We start from the raw sequence: 16,735 nt of genomic DNA, 5'->3' as shown, positions 1-16,735 counted from the left end.
CGTATGAGCTCATATCTCCTGTAACTTATTACGAAATGCTATAAAATCACTTGCATGTTCAAATGATTTCCGTTCTCCATCCCGAGACGAGCGTGAAATGTTGAATCGGATTATGCAGATTGCTTTAGTCTAGTGCGACGTCTTTTGAAACCAGAAGCAATTTGCTCATTTTGAGAGATTTTTGCTGAAATTATTTCTCACAAGAAAGTTTTCAAATGACTGATTTGATGTGATAAGCTTTGCTGATTAATTTACCAATAAACATTTGTGGTAATTTCCCACTTTATAAACTCAAAACTTGCATAATTGTTCTCATTCGCGTGCAATATACCCGCGCTAATATCAGACCTTGTGGTATCGATTTAATATCGGTACTTCGGTATTAGATTGTGGTACCGTACCGAATCCAAAATTGTGGTATCGAGCCATCCCTAACGCACACACACATTTGGATTTAATTTCATCCCAGAAATGCTCTGCCGTTCACTCACTCGCAACCAAATCAATCCGAAATCACAGCCAATCAGAAGAGAGTGTGGGCGGAGTCTCTCTGCAAGCCCCTTGTATTAGCAACCAAATCGATCCAAAATCACAGCCAATCAGAAGAGAGTGTGGGCGGAGTCTCTCTGCAAGCGCACTGCACTCGCAACCAAATCAATCCAAAATCACAGCCAATCAGAAGAGAGTGTGGGCGGAGTCTCTCTGCAAACACACTGCACTCTCAACCAAATCAATCCAAAATCACAGCCAATCAGAATAGAGTGTGGGCGGAGTCTCTCTGCAAACGCACTGCACTCTCAACCAAATCGATCCAAAATCACAGCCAATCAGAAGAGAGTGTGGGCGGAGTCTCTCTGCAAACACAGTGCACTCTCAACCAAATCGATCCAAAATCACAGCCAATCAGAAGAGAGTGTGGGCGGAGTCTCTCTGCAAACACACTGCACTCTCAACCAAATCAATCCAAAATCACAGCCAATCAGAATAGAGTGTGGGAGGAGTCTCTCTGCAAACGCACTGCACTCTCAACCAAATCGATCCAAAATCACAGCCAATCAGAAGAGAGTGTGGGCGGAGTCTCTGCAAGCGCACTGCACTCGCAACCAAATCAATCCAAAATCACAGCCAATCAGAAGAGAGTGTGGGCGGAGTCTCTCTGCAAGCGCACTGCACTCGCAACCAAATCAATCCAAAATCACAGCCAATCAGAAGAGAGTGTGGGCGGAGTCTCTCTGCAAACACACTGCACTCTCAACCAAATCAATCCAAAATCACAGCCAATCAGAATAGAGTGTGGGCGGAGTCTCTCTGCAAACGCACTGCACTCTCAACCAAATCGATCCAAAATTACAGCCAATCAGAAGAGAGTGTGGGCGGAGTCTCTCTGCAAACACAGTGCACTCTCAACCAAATCGATCCAAAATCACAGCCAATCAGAAGAGAGTGTGGGCGGAGTCTCTCTGCAAACGCACTGCACTCTCAACCAAATCAATCCAAAATCACAGCCAATCAGAATAGAGTGTGGGAGGAGTCTCTCTGCAAACGCACTGCACTCTCAACCAAATCGATCCAAAATCACAGCCAATCAGAAGAGAGTGTGGGCGGAGTCTCTGCAAGCGCACTGCACTCGCAACCAAATCAATCCAAAATCACAGCCAATCAGAATAGAGTGTGGGCTGAGTCTCTCTGCAAACGCACTGCACTCGCAACCAAATCAATCCAAAATCACAGCCAATCAGAAGAGAGTGTGGGAGGAGTCTCTATAATTAGCCTACTTAATACTATTTATCAGTAATACAACTACACAGGTTAGAACATTATCTATATACAATCATACATGTCACTTAAGACCAGCGCATTCGCAATATAAATTAACCCAGAGATCGGTAGGCTATGACATCGCCATAACGATCCACTATCCGGTACGTATTGGATCTGATCCAGCAACGTCATCGTGCTGCAGGCTGCAGCGAAGGGGGGTCTCGAAGACTGGAGATATAGTGCTGGAGTCATATGAACTACTGTTATGAGACTTTAATGGTACAAATTCAGAAGAATATCAGCTTGCAGGTTTGGAACGACATCAGACTCAATAATGATCATATTATAGAGGTGAAGTGTCGCTTTAAGAGCGGATGGTCTTTCTCTAGACCACCCAGACTGCAGCGGCATCAAATAGCACTTCAAAGATCTCCAGTGTTTAAAGAGACAGGCCTCAGCGCTGCAGTTTACTGGGGACTCTGTCAGAAGAAAAGTACATTGCTGTCACTGGGGCGGTACCCTAAGGTACAAAACTGAAAAGGTACTAATATGCACTCTTAAAGTACTGATATGTACACTAAAAAAAAAGACGTTGAATTTACTTTAAAAATATGTGGTAAGTGGTTGCACATAACTATATTGAGCAATTTTTACGAATAACAATTTAGTTATACGAACAAAAAAAATCAAGTAAAACTGGCACAATTTCTTTGAGTAAATTGTTGTTACATAATATTTATATGCGCCGTTTACTTAATGATGTTATGTTAAATTTATAAAAGTGTATGTAAGGTGAATACTGTTATCAATATAATTTGCCTTTAATAAATTTAAGTAACAACAAGCATGTTTTTTCAAAATAAAATGCAAAATTAACTCATTGGACAAACTAAAAATATTTAATTGAGAGCAGGATTTCCATCTAATGAATTTGTATATAAGTGCCCTAAACACACACACACTCTTCTGCATAATGGTAACCACAAAATTACAGAAACTCCTCAATGTCCAACATAACTGAACATTAAACACGAACATAAACTAATAACATCTTTCCCCTTACTGAAAAACTCATAAAATCACACTTTAATCCAGACATTTACTCTCCCAGCGCAGTCCCTTGCAAAGCATGCTGGGAACTACAGACCCACTGCCCAGTTAGTTATGGCAGCACAAATATTTCATGTAGTTTTAATGCAAATTAATTAAGTAAACTTCAGTTTTAAATATATTAGGCTGATTGAACACATTTCGACACAACTTAATTTAATTAAGTAAAGTAAACATAATTTAAATGTGTCTTATCTATAAAATCATTTTTTCTTTTTTTTTTTGAGTGTACCTTTTAAGGTATTAATATGCACCATTTAGGGGTGAGTAAGTTACAAAGATGTACCTTTTCGGTTTTGTACCTTAGAGTACCGCCCCAGTGACAGAACTGTACCTTTTTTCTTAAAGCGTAGTCACCAAAATGAAACTGCTGCACTGCAAAAAAATGCTTTTTATACTTATATTTTTGTCTTAAAACAAGAACAAGAAGTATTTACTAGACAAGCTATACAAATTGTCTTGTTTTGGGGGGAAAAATAACTCTAAATGAAGAGTTTTTGCTTAAAATAAGATAAATAATCTGCCAATGGGGTGAGAAAAATTATGTTGTTTTAAGATTATTTTCATACCCCATTGGCAGATTATTTATCTTATTTTAAGCAAAAACTCTTCATTTAGAGTTATTTTTCCCCAAAACAAGACAATAATTTATACTTGTCTAGTAAATGTTTCTTAATGTAAGAATTTTTTGATGTTTAAACTAGAAACAAGACAAAAATACTAAGTAAGAAAAGCATTTTTTTGCAGTATGCTATCAATATTAATATTAACACAATGCAAAAAATGCTATTCTTACTTAGTATTTTTGTCTTGTTTCTAGTCTAAATATCTAAAAATTATTAAAACAAGATTTACTAGACAAGCAAAAGTAATTGTCTTGTTTTGGGGGGAAAACAACTCTAAATTAAGAGAGTTTTTGCTTAAAATAAGCCAAATAATCTGCCAATGGGGTGAGAAAAATAATCTTAAAACAACATTATTTTGCTAACCACATTTGCAGATTATTTAGCTTATTTTAAGCAAAAACTCTCTTCATTTAGAGTTATTTTCCCCCCAAAACAAGACAATAGTTTTTACTATAAAATATTTAGATATTTAGAATAGAAACAACACAGAAATACTTAGTAAGAAACACATTTTTTTGCAGTGTGGTCTCAATATTAATATTAACAGTACGCTTTCCTTCACAATCAGTCTTGTTTCTGAAGATAAAGCAACTTTCCATGAATTCCAGTAAAAACACGCACCACTACTATCACAGAAATAAGTGTATTTTTGCATAATTATACCTCAGTGATTGTTTGGGGTGGCACTGAAAATTACAAGTAAACTGATCCTGGCATAGACCGTCTCTCGCTCTTCTACTTTGGTTGGCGACACCTTCAGTCTGTAATTTAAATGAGCTGTGATCTAAAACTCTCTTTGATTTGATGCTGAGAAACACGTTTCTAAAGCACATGAAATGGATCTCTCGAGGCAGCCGCTCTCGTAAAGGTCCTGCTGTAAATCATAAAGGAGGAGACACTTCAAAGCTTTGAGTGTTGAAATCCTAGAAGAGTTCAGTTCGGTGAACCAGACCTCAGGACTCAAGGGGGCGATAGAGTTTCCAAATGTGTCATTAAATAAGAAAGGCAGAGGAGGGGAGTTTGTATCACTGTGTATCAAATGCTAAGGAAGAGCTGAAATTCAGATATGATAACAGACTGGGTATCAGAGCAGAGTAGACCAATCGCAACAGACTGAGCCATCTGACCAATCAGAGCAGAGTAGACCAATCACAACAGACTGGGCCATCTGACCAATCAGAGCAGAGTAGACCAATCGCAACAGACTGGGCCATCTGACCAATCAGAGCAGAGTAGACCAATCGCAACAGACTGAGCCATCTGACCAATCAGAGCAGAGTAGACCAATCGCAACAGACTGAGCCATCTGACCAATCAGAGCAGAGTAGACCAATCGCAACAGACTGGGCCATCTGACCAATCAGAGCAGAGTAGACCAATCACAACAGACTGAGCCATCTGACCAATCAGAGCAGAGTAGACCAATCGCAACAGACTGGGCCATCTGACCAATCAGAGCAGAGTAGACCAATCGGAGGAATTGAGAGGAAGAGGAAGGAGGAAGCTCCATAAAGACAAAATATCACAGGAATAAATTACAGTTTACAATATATTCACATAGAAAAAAATTTATTTTAATAATATTTCATAATTTTTACTGTATTTTTGATCACATATATGCAGCCTTGGTGAGTAGAAGAGACTATCAGAACATGCATTGATGGCACTTATTGTGTTTTTTCTTCTCTCAACAATGCAATTTTGTTTCGGCGTGAATTATTTCCTGCGAAATGCGGAACTGAAAAAAATTAATCATTTAAAAACTATTAGAACAGTAAAAGGCCTTCAGACGCGGCATTCCTGAGCAATTCAATAACGCCGCCTCGGGCCAAAGATGATCTCGAGTCAGTAGAAGGAGATAAAAGACTGCGTGTGTGTGTGTGTGTGTGTGTGTGTGTGTGTGTGTGTGTGTGTGTGTGTGTGTGTGTGTGTGTGTGTGTGTGTGTGTGTGTGTGTCCATAAACTGGAGCAAATGCATTTTGGGGGGGTGAATGTCAGAGCTGAGAAGGACTTTTCAATAAGTTTTAAACCAGAGCAGATGCGAGTACCAACATTTCAATCTCTTTTATCTTTGCTCTTCTCTTCAAGACTCTCAAACCGATACTGGAGGCCAAAAGAACAAAGAGATTCACCTCTGCCCACCAAAGACGCATAATTGCCTCATTACACTAATTAAGATCTCAGCGCTCCGACACTGACGAGAACATTTACAAATGACAAGAAAATAATAGTAAAGCTGGAACGGCCTCAGGAGACGCTCTGATGAAGCCTTTCATCAACATTTAGAGCCGTGTCTGCTCTGCTTTAAAATAAATCAATGATTATCTGAAGCATATTATATGGAAGAGTTGTTGTGCACTGCAAAACATTATGTTCTTCCTCAGTATTTGTGTCCATATGTTTTTGTTTGAACCCTAAACTCACTTAATTTTTTTCAATCTCTTTTAGAAAACAAGAGTCAAATATAGCTGCGAGCAGCAATTAACAGGTTTCAAGCTCTTTAAGGCCTTTAAGCACATTCGTAAAAAAGGTATTACGTTTTATTTAGCAAGCATGTAACCACTTAGATCATAGATAGAAAAGACTATTTACAGCCAAAACAGGCCATTTACTAAGGAAGTATAGTAGTTTTACAGCTTTTTAACAGTAATCGAAGGTTGAGCCAAAGAACTAAGTCAGTTTAACGGCAAAATTCATGGTGAAAAACTACCTTACCCACGATGCTGTGCAGAAATTCCACCAATCAGAGAGTAGCAGTGAGCAAATGTGCCAAAATAGCTCTTTAGCTCCGCCCACTTTTATGAAGCTCCCGTGTGCTCTCAAAAAACGTGTTTTTTTTTTAATAATCTCAGATATTTAACGAACCGTTTGATTGACAGCGGCGTTCCTAGAGGCAAAATTGCTCAGGATGAGGAGGTCTTCCATATGGTATGAATGTCGTGGGCATGTGCGAAAAATCGTGTGATATATAATCCTTTACACGTGACGTGACACGGGATAAAAAGGTATCTTTTCCATGTTAATTCGAGTTTTTGTCCTAACCAGCCGTGACGGCGAATGAACCTATTTTAGAAACGGTTTCTATTTTTGTGCTAGTGTTGTCACGATACCAAAATTATGACTTCGATACGATACCAGACTAAAATATCGATATATCGATACTAAATCGATACCACAGTAAAAAAAAAAAAAAAGATAAGATGCTTAATATGACAACAGAACTTGTTATTATTCATTGTTATTTTTTACAAAAAATTCATGTGGCCAGCATGTTCCTTAGGGTTGGGCATCGTTTTGATTTGAACAATTATTGATCAATTACTATTAAAATGATCTTACAAATTTTTGCTATCTCAATGTATTTTTTACAACGGGGTAATTGTGTTGCAATAGCTTACACACAGCACACGAACGCTTGATTTCGAATGGTAAATTGAATTTAAAAAGACGAGTAAACAGTAATAAAATAAGAACAAATAAACAGATTACAAACAATAGCACAAATAAATGCAATAGAATAGAAGATACAAATTAAACAGACTGCTTTATTTTTTCAGGTAGGTCTAACATTCAGATAAGAAACTGAATAAAAAAAATGCATAGTAATTACATTTAAAACAACATTGGATAATGTTCTTTGTAAAAAATTCAATAGTGTACAGACTATTAACTAATAAAGTTACACAAGTTGATCAGTCAAGAGCAGTTGATCGTTTGTCTTTTTGTAGTTTGAATAACAAATGACTGCGGTCCCTTTAAGACTTACGGACGCATGGATCCTAAACACTGTTCCTGTTAAGCCTAGTTTACACTGCCCGATTTTGAGTGACAATCACGCAGTGTGAATAATCAAAGACGTGATCAGAGAGAATCGCCGACGAGTCGCCGACGCCGGTGAGATATTTGGCATGCTTAATATCTGGACCTGTCGGCGATTCAAACTCCTGCTGTGTGAACAGCGTTCTGACTGAAAATTACACCGCCAGCCAATTAGAGAGTGAGATACAGGGCAGCAGGAGGTTCAGGGAGGAGTTATAGAGCAGAATTTCAGTATTTTAATAGATATATTTACAATTCTATCAAACAGAAACAAAGGCCAAACATTTGCACATCCAGCCACAGCAGCAGCACATTACACAATTGTTTATTTACCTCAAACTGTCTTTGCAGAACAAAATCCTGGCTCCCTCTGTCTCTCCAACAATTTCTTCCACCATAATCTTTTTTCTTTTTCTCCACAAATCAGCGCACATACAATTTGAAGCAAACTTTGTGCAGTTTATCATTTTTAATAACAATTCCAAGTCTCGCGCGAGAACTCCGGTCTGACGCACGTGTGATCTCGCGTTGTTTACTTGTCACATCGCACGTGATTGGGAAACGTAGTTTGCGCACCGGAGAGCGAGAGAGTTGTCGGCGATTCTTCCTCTTGTTCAGTCATGCAGTGTGAACTCCTCTGTCGTCAAACCATCGTGCAGTGTGAACACAGCAGTGACTGAATGATACCCCAGATAGTCATGAGGTGTGAATAGAGCAGTGACCCGACGAGTTTGAAAATTGTGCAGTCTGAACTAGGCTTTACTCGTTCTTCCTGAACTGTTTGCGACTGTGTTTACGTTAATACTCTTCCAGATGTGCACTGATAATTCTTTGAGTGTATTTGACCAATAATAAGCTGGAAAAAGAAGCAAATGTTTGCACTTGTATCATGTCAGAGGCGGCTTTATTACGGTAGGCTGTGTGTGTGCGCTTCAGATGTGAGCATGAAATCTGCGGGGATTAGTAGAATTAATTTATGTGCAATCCCGCGCGAAATTCAGACCGATCACACACTAACACTAACACACTGTCATGAGGGAAAAGTCCAGCAGAACGCGCGTTCGCCGTGCTCAGAGGTTAACCGGGCTGAGTGAGAATATGCCGGTGTGTGTGTCAACTCGCTTTCGGTCGGAGAGGAGAGCGCAGCTGGTATCGATACTGTAAAAACTTAGAATCGTATCGTTTCAGATATTCCAGTATCGATACATATCGAAATATCGATATTTTTGACAACACTAATTTGTGCGACGTCGCGGCTCGAACAACAACACAGAACATGGCAATGTTAATCTCAGGTAGTGTTTATGTGCTTTATTTAATGTTAAAGGTGTGTAATGTTACTTTGAATATCATTTAGCGCTCCCAGCTTTGACATACTAAAGGATAATTCACCTCAGATCTTGAAATTAAACACATTGAAACAAAAGCGCTCAAACTGTGAACAACAAACAAGTATATTCTATGATAACGATTGTTTTAGTAACTCAGTATGTATTTTAGTAGGTTAAATGGTGTAATATATGTGAATTTGATAATGTAGACTTATGAATTTACATGCGAGTGCCGTCAAGATTAATCTCTGGTGCCGTGCATTTGACGCTAGAGCCCCACCCACTCGCTGTTCTGATTGGCTGGGGTTTATAGAGCCCTGCCCACTCGCTGTTCTGATTGGCTGGGGTTTATAGAGTCCCGCCCACTCGCTGTTCTGATTGGCTGGGGCTTTTGATTGATTTGTTGCATCTCGTAGTCGCGTCTGGTGTGGACAGACAAGTTGCTTTTCGCTGGAATCTTATCGCGTCACGTGTAGTTGGGACACGGGCACGTGAATATGCCCCCCGGTGGCCGATTTCTTTTGATTTTCTCACAGGCCTCTAGGACCGCGAATCAAACAAGCCCAGCTAGTTTCGTTTCGATTGGCCTCAGTTAACCTTCTCTGACAGATGCTCAAAATAGTTAGCCAATGACAGCCGTGTTTATCGAGATACGGAAATGTTGTCGTAGATAATGGCGGCACATTGAACGAAGACACCTCATGCCAGTTTTCAAGTAAATTGGAATGACCGGGGGGGCCAGCCATCGTGTCCTTTTTCATGTGACCACTGACCGAGCCTATACAGAGGTGAAATTATCTCTTTCCATTCAAGAGGGATAGCCATTTTAGTAAAAGGGGCCACGCCCACTTCGAACGTTAGTCTCATATGGACTACTGTGATGATGTTTTTATTCCCTTTCTGGACATGGACAGTATAGTGTGCATACACTTGCATACGCTCTCGGACTAAATCTAAAATATCTTAAACTGTGTGTGAAGATGAACGGAGGTCTTACGGGTGTGGAGCGACATTAGGGAGAGGAGTTAATGACAGACATTTCATTTTTGGGTGAACTAACCCTTTAAAGGGGAGATTGCTGAGAGTTTCATTCTAATATCTTCAGTCATTTTGCTTCTCCAGTAAATATATCTTGGTTTGGGAATGTTCAGATACTTGTACTGGAAAACAATACTGATAAAGTGTGGCTAGTGAAGGAAAAGCATCATCTAATAGAAGAGTTTTCATTTGTGTCACATGTTTTGGTCATCATTCCCAGATTTCCATCTCCGTGATTTCAGTTTCCATCACTGCACTATTATTCTAACATGTGCAATAATCAGAATAAAGATTGAGTAGTTCTGGATCTGGATTATGAAATGCGATGAGATGAACCGTCAATGTAAAGCAGAACATCTCCAGATCTAATATGAATGCGGTTAGAGCCGAACGCTAAGACTCGCGGGTGGGATGTTTCATCAGGACATGTTTTTCATTAAGACGCACAGGCGCGGGATAGCTTTGGCAGGTCGAGTCTTTAGCGGTGAACTCGTACAGCTGGCTGAAGTTGGTTAATATTTGGTGATTAAAACCAACTGAGCTTTCAGTGAAGTGCAATGATTCTTTTCTGAAGGTCACATCAGTTTAAGCTTGAGATCAAGACATGTTAGCTGTATTTCTACAGCCCTTTATATATAACACAGATCATCTCAGAGCAGCTTCACAGTAATAAACAGGACAATAACAGAATCAATGGGGCAAACCTGTGGAAGCACGTTTCCACCACTAGATAAAAATATTAAGTCATTTTATCTCAGAATTGTGACTTAATATCACACAATTGTGACTTTATATCTCAGAATTATGACTTTATATCACACAATTGCGCAATTATATCTCAGAATTGTGACTTTATATCTCAGAATTGCGCATTTATATCTCAGAATTATGACTTTATATCACACAATTGCGCAATTATATCTCAGAATTGTGACTTTATATCTCAGAATTGCGCATTTATATCTCAGAATTATGACTTTATATCACACAATTGTGAGTTTATATCACACAATTGCGAGTTTATATCTCAGAATTGTGACTTTATATCTCAGAATTGCACGTTTATATCTCAGAATTGTGACTTTATATCACACAATTGTGAGTTTATATCTCAGAATTGTGACTTTATATCACACAATTGCACGTTTATATCTCAGAATTGTGACTTTATATCACACAATTGCGCATTTATATCTCAGAATTGCGCATTTATATCTCAGAATTGTCACTTTATATCACGCAATTGCCTTAGAAGTCAGTTTTCTATACATACACTCTAAAAAATGCTGGGTTAAAAACAACCCAAGTTGGGTTAAAAAAGCACCGACCCAACAATTGAGTTGTTTTAACCCAATGGTTGAGTTGTTTTAACCCAGTGGTTGGGTTAAATGTTGCTTAAGACAACCCAATTGCTGGGTAAGAACAACTCAACCATTGGGTTAAAACAACCCAATTGTTGGGTCGGTGCATTTTCAACCCAACTTGGGTTGTTTTTAACCCAGCATTTTTTAGAGTGTACATATACATGCACTAACATTTGTTTAGAATTTATGTACAAATGGCTTATTTTGTTTACATTTGAAGTGTTTTTATGATAAAAATGCAATACTCCACCCATTGGTATCACTATGGTATTTGGTATGGGGGCCCAGCAAGATGGTTTGTACCCAGGGCCCAAAATTTGGTGATACGCTGCTGCCTGTGCCAGTGTGTTTGTTTCTTCAGTAGAACACAAATGAAGATTTTTAATCTAACCGTTGCTGTGTGTAGGTCATATAATGATGTGAATGGGGAACAATTCTATGAAGGCAAAACAAAAACATGCTTAGACAACATGAACAAAGAGCCCTGTGGCTCATGACGATACAGTGATATCTTAAGACACGAAACGATCAGTTTGTGTGAGAAATCAAGACGCATTTATATCATTTTTACCTCAGATACAACGCTATATCCAACAGCCTGGAACGCGCTTCACTTCCGATAATGAAGGTCAATATACACGATCTGGCATTGTGTATGAGATTCACTTCTGGCGTTGGCGTAAACTACGCCAGATCATGTATATTGATATCAAATGATATAAATTGATATCTACATGTTGGATGCACTGGGGGTCAGCAGATAAACATCACATTTTCATTTTTGGGTGAACTATCCCTTTAAGTGTATTTTAAACCTCTACAGATGACACGGATCAGGTCTGCAGATGATTTCTGCTCATTTCATCAGGTGTGTGTGTGTGTGTGTGTTTTTCAGAACTGCGGTTACGGCACTAAGGATGATGAGTATAACTGTGTGGCGTGTCCAGCGGGGAAGTTCTCCAAAGGGAAGTACGAGATCTGCCGTCGACACAAAGACTGCGACTCCCTTTACCGGGCCACGGTGTTAACCGCGGGGACGCTAGAGAGCGACGCCGAGTGCGGACCCTGCTTACCGGGGTAAGAAACAACCAGCGGAATGGAGTGCGCTGGTTCTGGAAGTATTTTTCCATTCATTTCTCCCATAGAAGTTTCTGTAGAGTCTTGGTTAAAGTTATAGAGTGTAAAAAAATATGGCCGTAGTGTCCGTGACGTCACCCATAGGATTCCGATCAGCCGTTCTGAAGCGTAGAGTAGGGGCGAGCTGGGCGTCGCCATCTTGCGAACGAGTCATCGCGTGTCACTCCCGGATAAGAGAAAATGGCCAAAAAGGCGGGATGTGGGCGGAGCTTAGATGAATCAATCAATCAACTTTATTTATATTGCGCTTTTACAATGACGATTGTTTCAAAGCAGCTTCACAGTGTCAAACAGGACAATATTGCAACAAAATTTGATTTGGCTAGTTTGACTTGGATAGTTTATAGAATTAAATATGACCTAAATAATACATTTTATTTGTATATTTTGTTGAATAACTTTGATCTAGGGCTGTCCTCGACTAAGGATTTAGACAATCGAATCAGAATTGTCGATTCTCTCTATGGTCGACTGATAGTCGAATCATCTGTGTGTGTGAATGGGTTGGGAAGGGCACGAGCACGACACTAGTCAGCACGAGGGTAAAACTATTTTTATTTTCCTTTACACACTGCACACAGCAACAACTTTTAATAAAGCGACCAAAACTGCGTGCCAACTGACAGACGAACTGACTATGGCTTTCTTATTTAGGTTTAAATAGCCTAAAAGGTAATGTGGTGGATAAACATTCATAAACCGTTTTCTCATAACATGTTAAAGCGGCGATCGAAATACAGAACATCACACAAATATATAAAAGAACATTTTGATCAATAAACCTAAAAAAATACCTGCCTAGAGAGGAAAAGAACACTTTGAGTGCGTTTATATGCATGTTCTGAAGCCGATTGTGCCTAAAGCGGGTGAAGACGTACGCGAAGTGTGTACACTCATTTAACGTGTTCTAATTTTAAAGGCGCGGTGCGAAGCTCGGCACCCTTAAAGGGGTCGCACACCGATGCTCAGCTCAGCTCAGCGCCGCGGCACATCTTTAAAATATTGAGCACCCCCATATTGCCAAAATGGTATGATCCTCGTTTCATAACACCCGCAAAGATTCGACCGTGAGATCGGTGGTCGAATCAGGCTCCGCATATCGATGCATCGAATCTTCGACTATTCGGGGTCACTCCTACTTTGATCATAATTTTAGTGTCCCCGACTGAGCGAGCCAAGCCAAAGGCGACCAAAGGAACCGAAACTCCATCAGGGCATGATGGAGAAAAGTAAACCTTTGGAGAAACCAGACTCAGTCGGGGTGCCAGTTCTCCTCTGGCCTATTAACACACAGTGTATGATTATTATTCTGCCAACCTTGCAGGTCATATATCATATTGATAATGATAATAATAATTGTAATATGTAATATTAGATAGGAATATTCAAAATGTAGGGTATCACGCAAGAGACAGGTTTATTTAGGATGGCGCGTCGATTACACAAGAATATGAATAATTGAAAGATCAGAGTTATTGCGCCGGAAACGAGTTTATTGAGGATGACGTGTATAGTCATAATCAATGACTATAGACGGCAGATAAATGGCTATCCACCTGTCACTCAAAGTGGCCACGCCCTTAATCATGCAGAACTTTAAGGCTTTATATAATGTAAACGAATTGGTTATAAAAACATTCACCCCCTCACAGTCGTCATGAAGGGCAAAATTAGCCGTATAGACCAAAACCACAATTTGTCCCAGACTGTAAACATGTGTTTTTCTGCTGTAAAGTTGGGCATTTTAACATGAGGCTCAATGAGATTCTGCTCCTTCTGGAGCCGCTCTAGTGGCCAGTCGATGAACTGCAGTTTACATTTCTTCTGTATTACATTTACATTTATGCATTTAGCAGACGCTTTTATCCAGAGCGACTTACAACTCATTCCTTTATTGGCTTCAAGAGAGATCGCGGGAGGAGCCGCTTGGTTAAAGCTCCACTGTGTGATATTTCCCCCCATCTCGCGGTGTAAAGGTTTATGACCATCCAGTGAATATTAGTTTCTGTTCGTCTCAATTCTGATTTCGTTTTAACTCCTACGGTGGCCGATTTAGTCTAAGATTAACATTGCAATCCCCCTCTTCACATTCGACACGGTGCCATCGAGTGTTAAAACGCGAAAGGAGAAGCTTGAATTTACGGGTATGTCCCTCTTTGGCTACTGTACTTTCAAGATGGAGGGGCAACATGGCGACCGGCATTCGAACCCCTCACCCGTATGTGTTTTCAATGGCATATTATAAACTTACCAGAATACTTTATTACTTGAAAGAAGTAAATATACATTAATGAGCACATATATTTTTGTAAGAACTACGTGTTTTTAGCTAAGAATAAACTAAAAAAAGTTACACTGTGTAGCTTTAAGGCATGGGCGTCGGAACCATTGTGTGTGTGTGTGTGTATGATAAGACCCACTCACTTTTATCGTCTCTAATTCAGCACATGTCTTTGTACCTACACCGTAAAAAATAAAAACGGAAAATGTACTGGGAATTTTCTGCCTGTACATTATCCAGTAATTTTACAGAAATTACAGTTGACCATTAAAACACAAACTAATGCAATGTGTAATTCAAAATACAGGTAAAACACCTGTAAAAAACCAATACGGAAAATTCCTTCATATTTATACAGTACAGTGTGCTCTAATTTTACTGACTTTTTTTTACAGTGCACCCCTAACTGAGATAAATACAAAGTATTTTGAGAGCACAGGGAGACTTGATTACGTAATGTGCAGTGCTTCATAGGAGTGGGCGGAACTAAAGAGCTATTTTGACACATTTGCTCACGGCTACTCTAATTGGTGGGATTTCTGCGCAGCATTATGGGTAATGTAGTTTTTCAAAATTTAGCTGTAAAACTTGATTATTTTTAAAATAAGCTTCTCCATAATAAATTTCTGCAAACATAAACTATTGATTAACAAACTCATGGCTCACAGGAAGACTCTTTACCAGTTAATGATTTATCGTAAAAACTGATCCCTGTGGAGAAAATAAATGGAGTTTTTACTTCTGGAACCAATTGTTGCACTTTACAAAATGAACATTTGTCTACAAAAAAAAAAAAATCCAGCTCAAATATCAAAAGATTCTTAAATCAAGATATATATTTACTGGAAAAGAAAGAAAACAAGTCTTAATATCTTCAGTGTTTTCTCTTCTCCAGTAAATGTGTCTTGATTTAATAATGTTTAGATATTTGTGCTGGAAAACAACAGAAACACTGAGGACGAGCCTCATCGTGCAGTGTAACCCTAACCATCTCCAAACCATAACCGTGAAACTAGTCACAGTTTAGAATGACCCATCTTCCTGAAGTTCTGCACACACACACACACACACACACACACACACACACACACACACACACACACACACACACACACACACACACACACACAACCCCTAAACCTACCCATCACACACACACACACACACACACACACACACACAGCCCCTAAACCTACCCATCACACACACACACACACACACACACACACACACACACACACACACACACACACACACACACACACACACAGCCCCTAAACCTACCCATCATACACACACACACATGTTTGTTTTTGTGACATATGGGGACTCTCCATAGGCGTGATGGTTTTTCTATCCCCTTACACTGAATGAATGAATGAATGAATGAATGAATGAATGAGGCATTTATATAGCGCTTTCAAATGTACAACTGTACACCCAAAGCGCTTCACACTCATCTCAGGGGTCTCTCCTCAACCACCACCAGTGTGCAGCATCCACTTGGATGATGCTACGGCAGCCACAGTACAACAGCGCCAGAGCGCTCACCACACACCAGCGAAAGGTGGAGAGAAGAGAGGGTGATAGAGCCAATTCAGTGGATGGGGATTATTAGGAGGCCATGATTGGTAAGGGCCAATCAAGGGAATCTGGCCAGGACACCGGGGTTACACCCCTACTCTTTTACGAGAAGTGCCATGGGATATTATAACACTGCCCCTAAACCTACCCATCACACACACACACACACACACACACACACACACTACCCCTAAACCTACCCATCACACACACACACACACACACACACACACCCCTAAACCTACCCATCACACACACACACACACAGCCCCTAAACCTACCCATCACACACACACACACACAGCCCCTAAACCTACCCATCACACACACACACACACAGCCCCTAAACCTACCCATCACACACACACACACACACACACACACACACACACACACACACACACACACACACACACACTGCCCCTAAACCTACCCATCACACACACACACACACACACACACACACACACACACACACTGCCCCTAAACCTACCCATCACAGGAAACTCCTCCTGTGTGATTTATAAGCCTTTTGTAAAGTGGGGCCATGGGTAATGTCCTCATATTTCACCCTCTCCTGTAATACCTGTGTCATACCCATGGCATTATACACATTTGTGTCCTCATATGTCACAAAAACGTGCCCCCCCCCCCACACACACACACACACATACACACACACAC

At 40.0% G+C, this 16,735-nt stretch overlaps 1 protein-coding gene across 1 annotated transcript in view; it reads left to right on the top strand.

Annotated features, from left to right (window-relative positions):
* edar (ectodysplasin A receptor) overlaps positions 1-16,735 on the top strand; it is a 90,406-nt gene that overhangs the window by 36,184 nt on the left and 37,487 nt on the right. The window contains exon 4 of the mRNA XM_067444685.1: positions 11,945-12,126. Within this exon, the coding sequence (XP_067300786.1) occupies positions 11,945-12,126 (182 nt within the window). The remainder of the gene's footprint in view (positions 1-11,944; positions 12,127-16,735) is intronic.

The sequence above is a fragment of the Pseudorasbora parva genome, chromosome 5 (genome assembly GCF_024679245.1).
Source record: "Pseudorasbora parva isolate DD20220531a chromosome 5, ASM2467924v1, whole genome shotgun sequence".
Lineage (NCBI taxonomy): Eukaryota > Metazoa > Chordata > Actinopteri > Cypriniformes > Gobionidae > Pseudorasbora > Pseudorasbora parva.
This window is presented reverse-complemented; position numbering and strand designations above follow the sequence as displayed.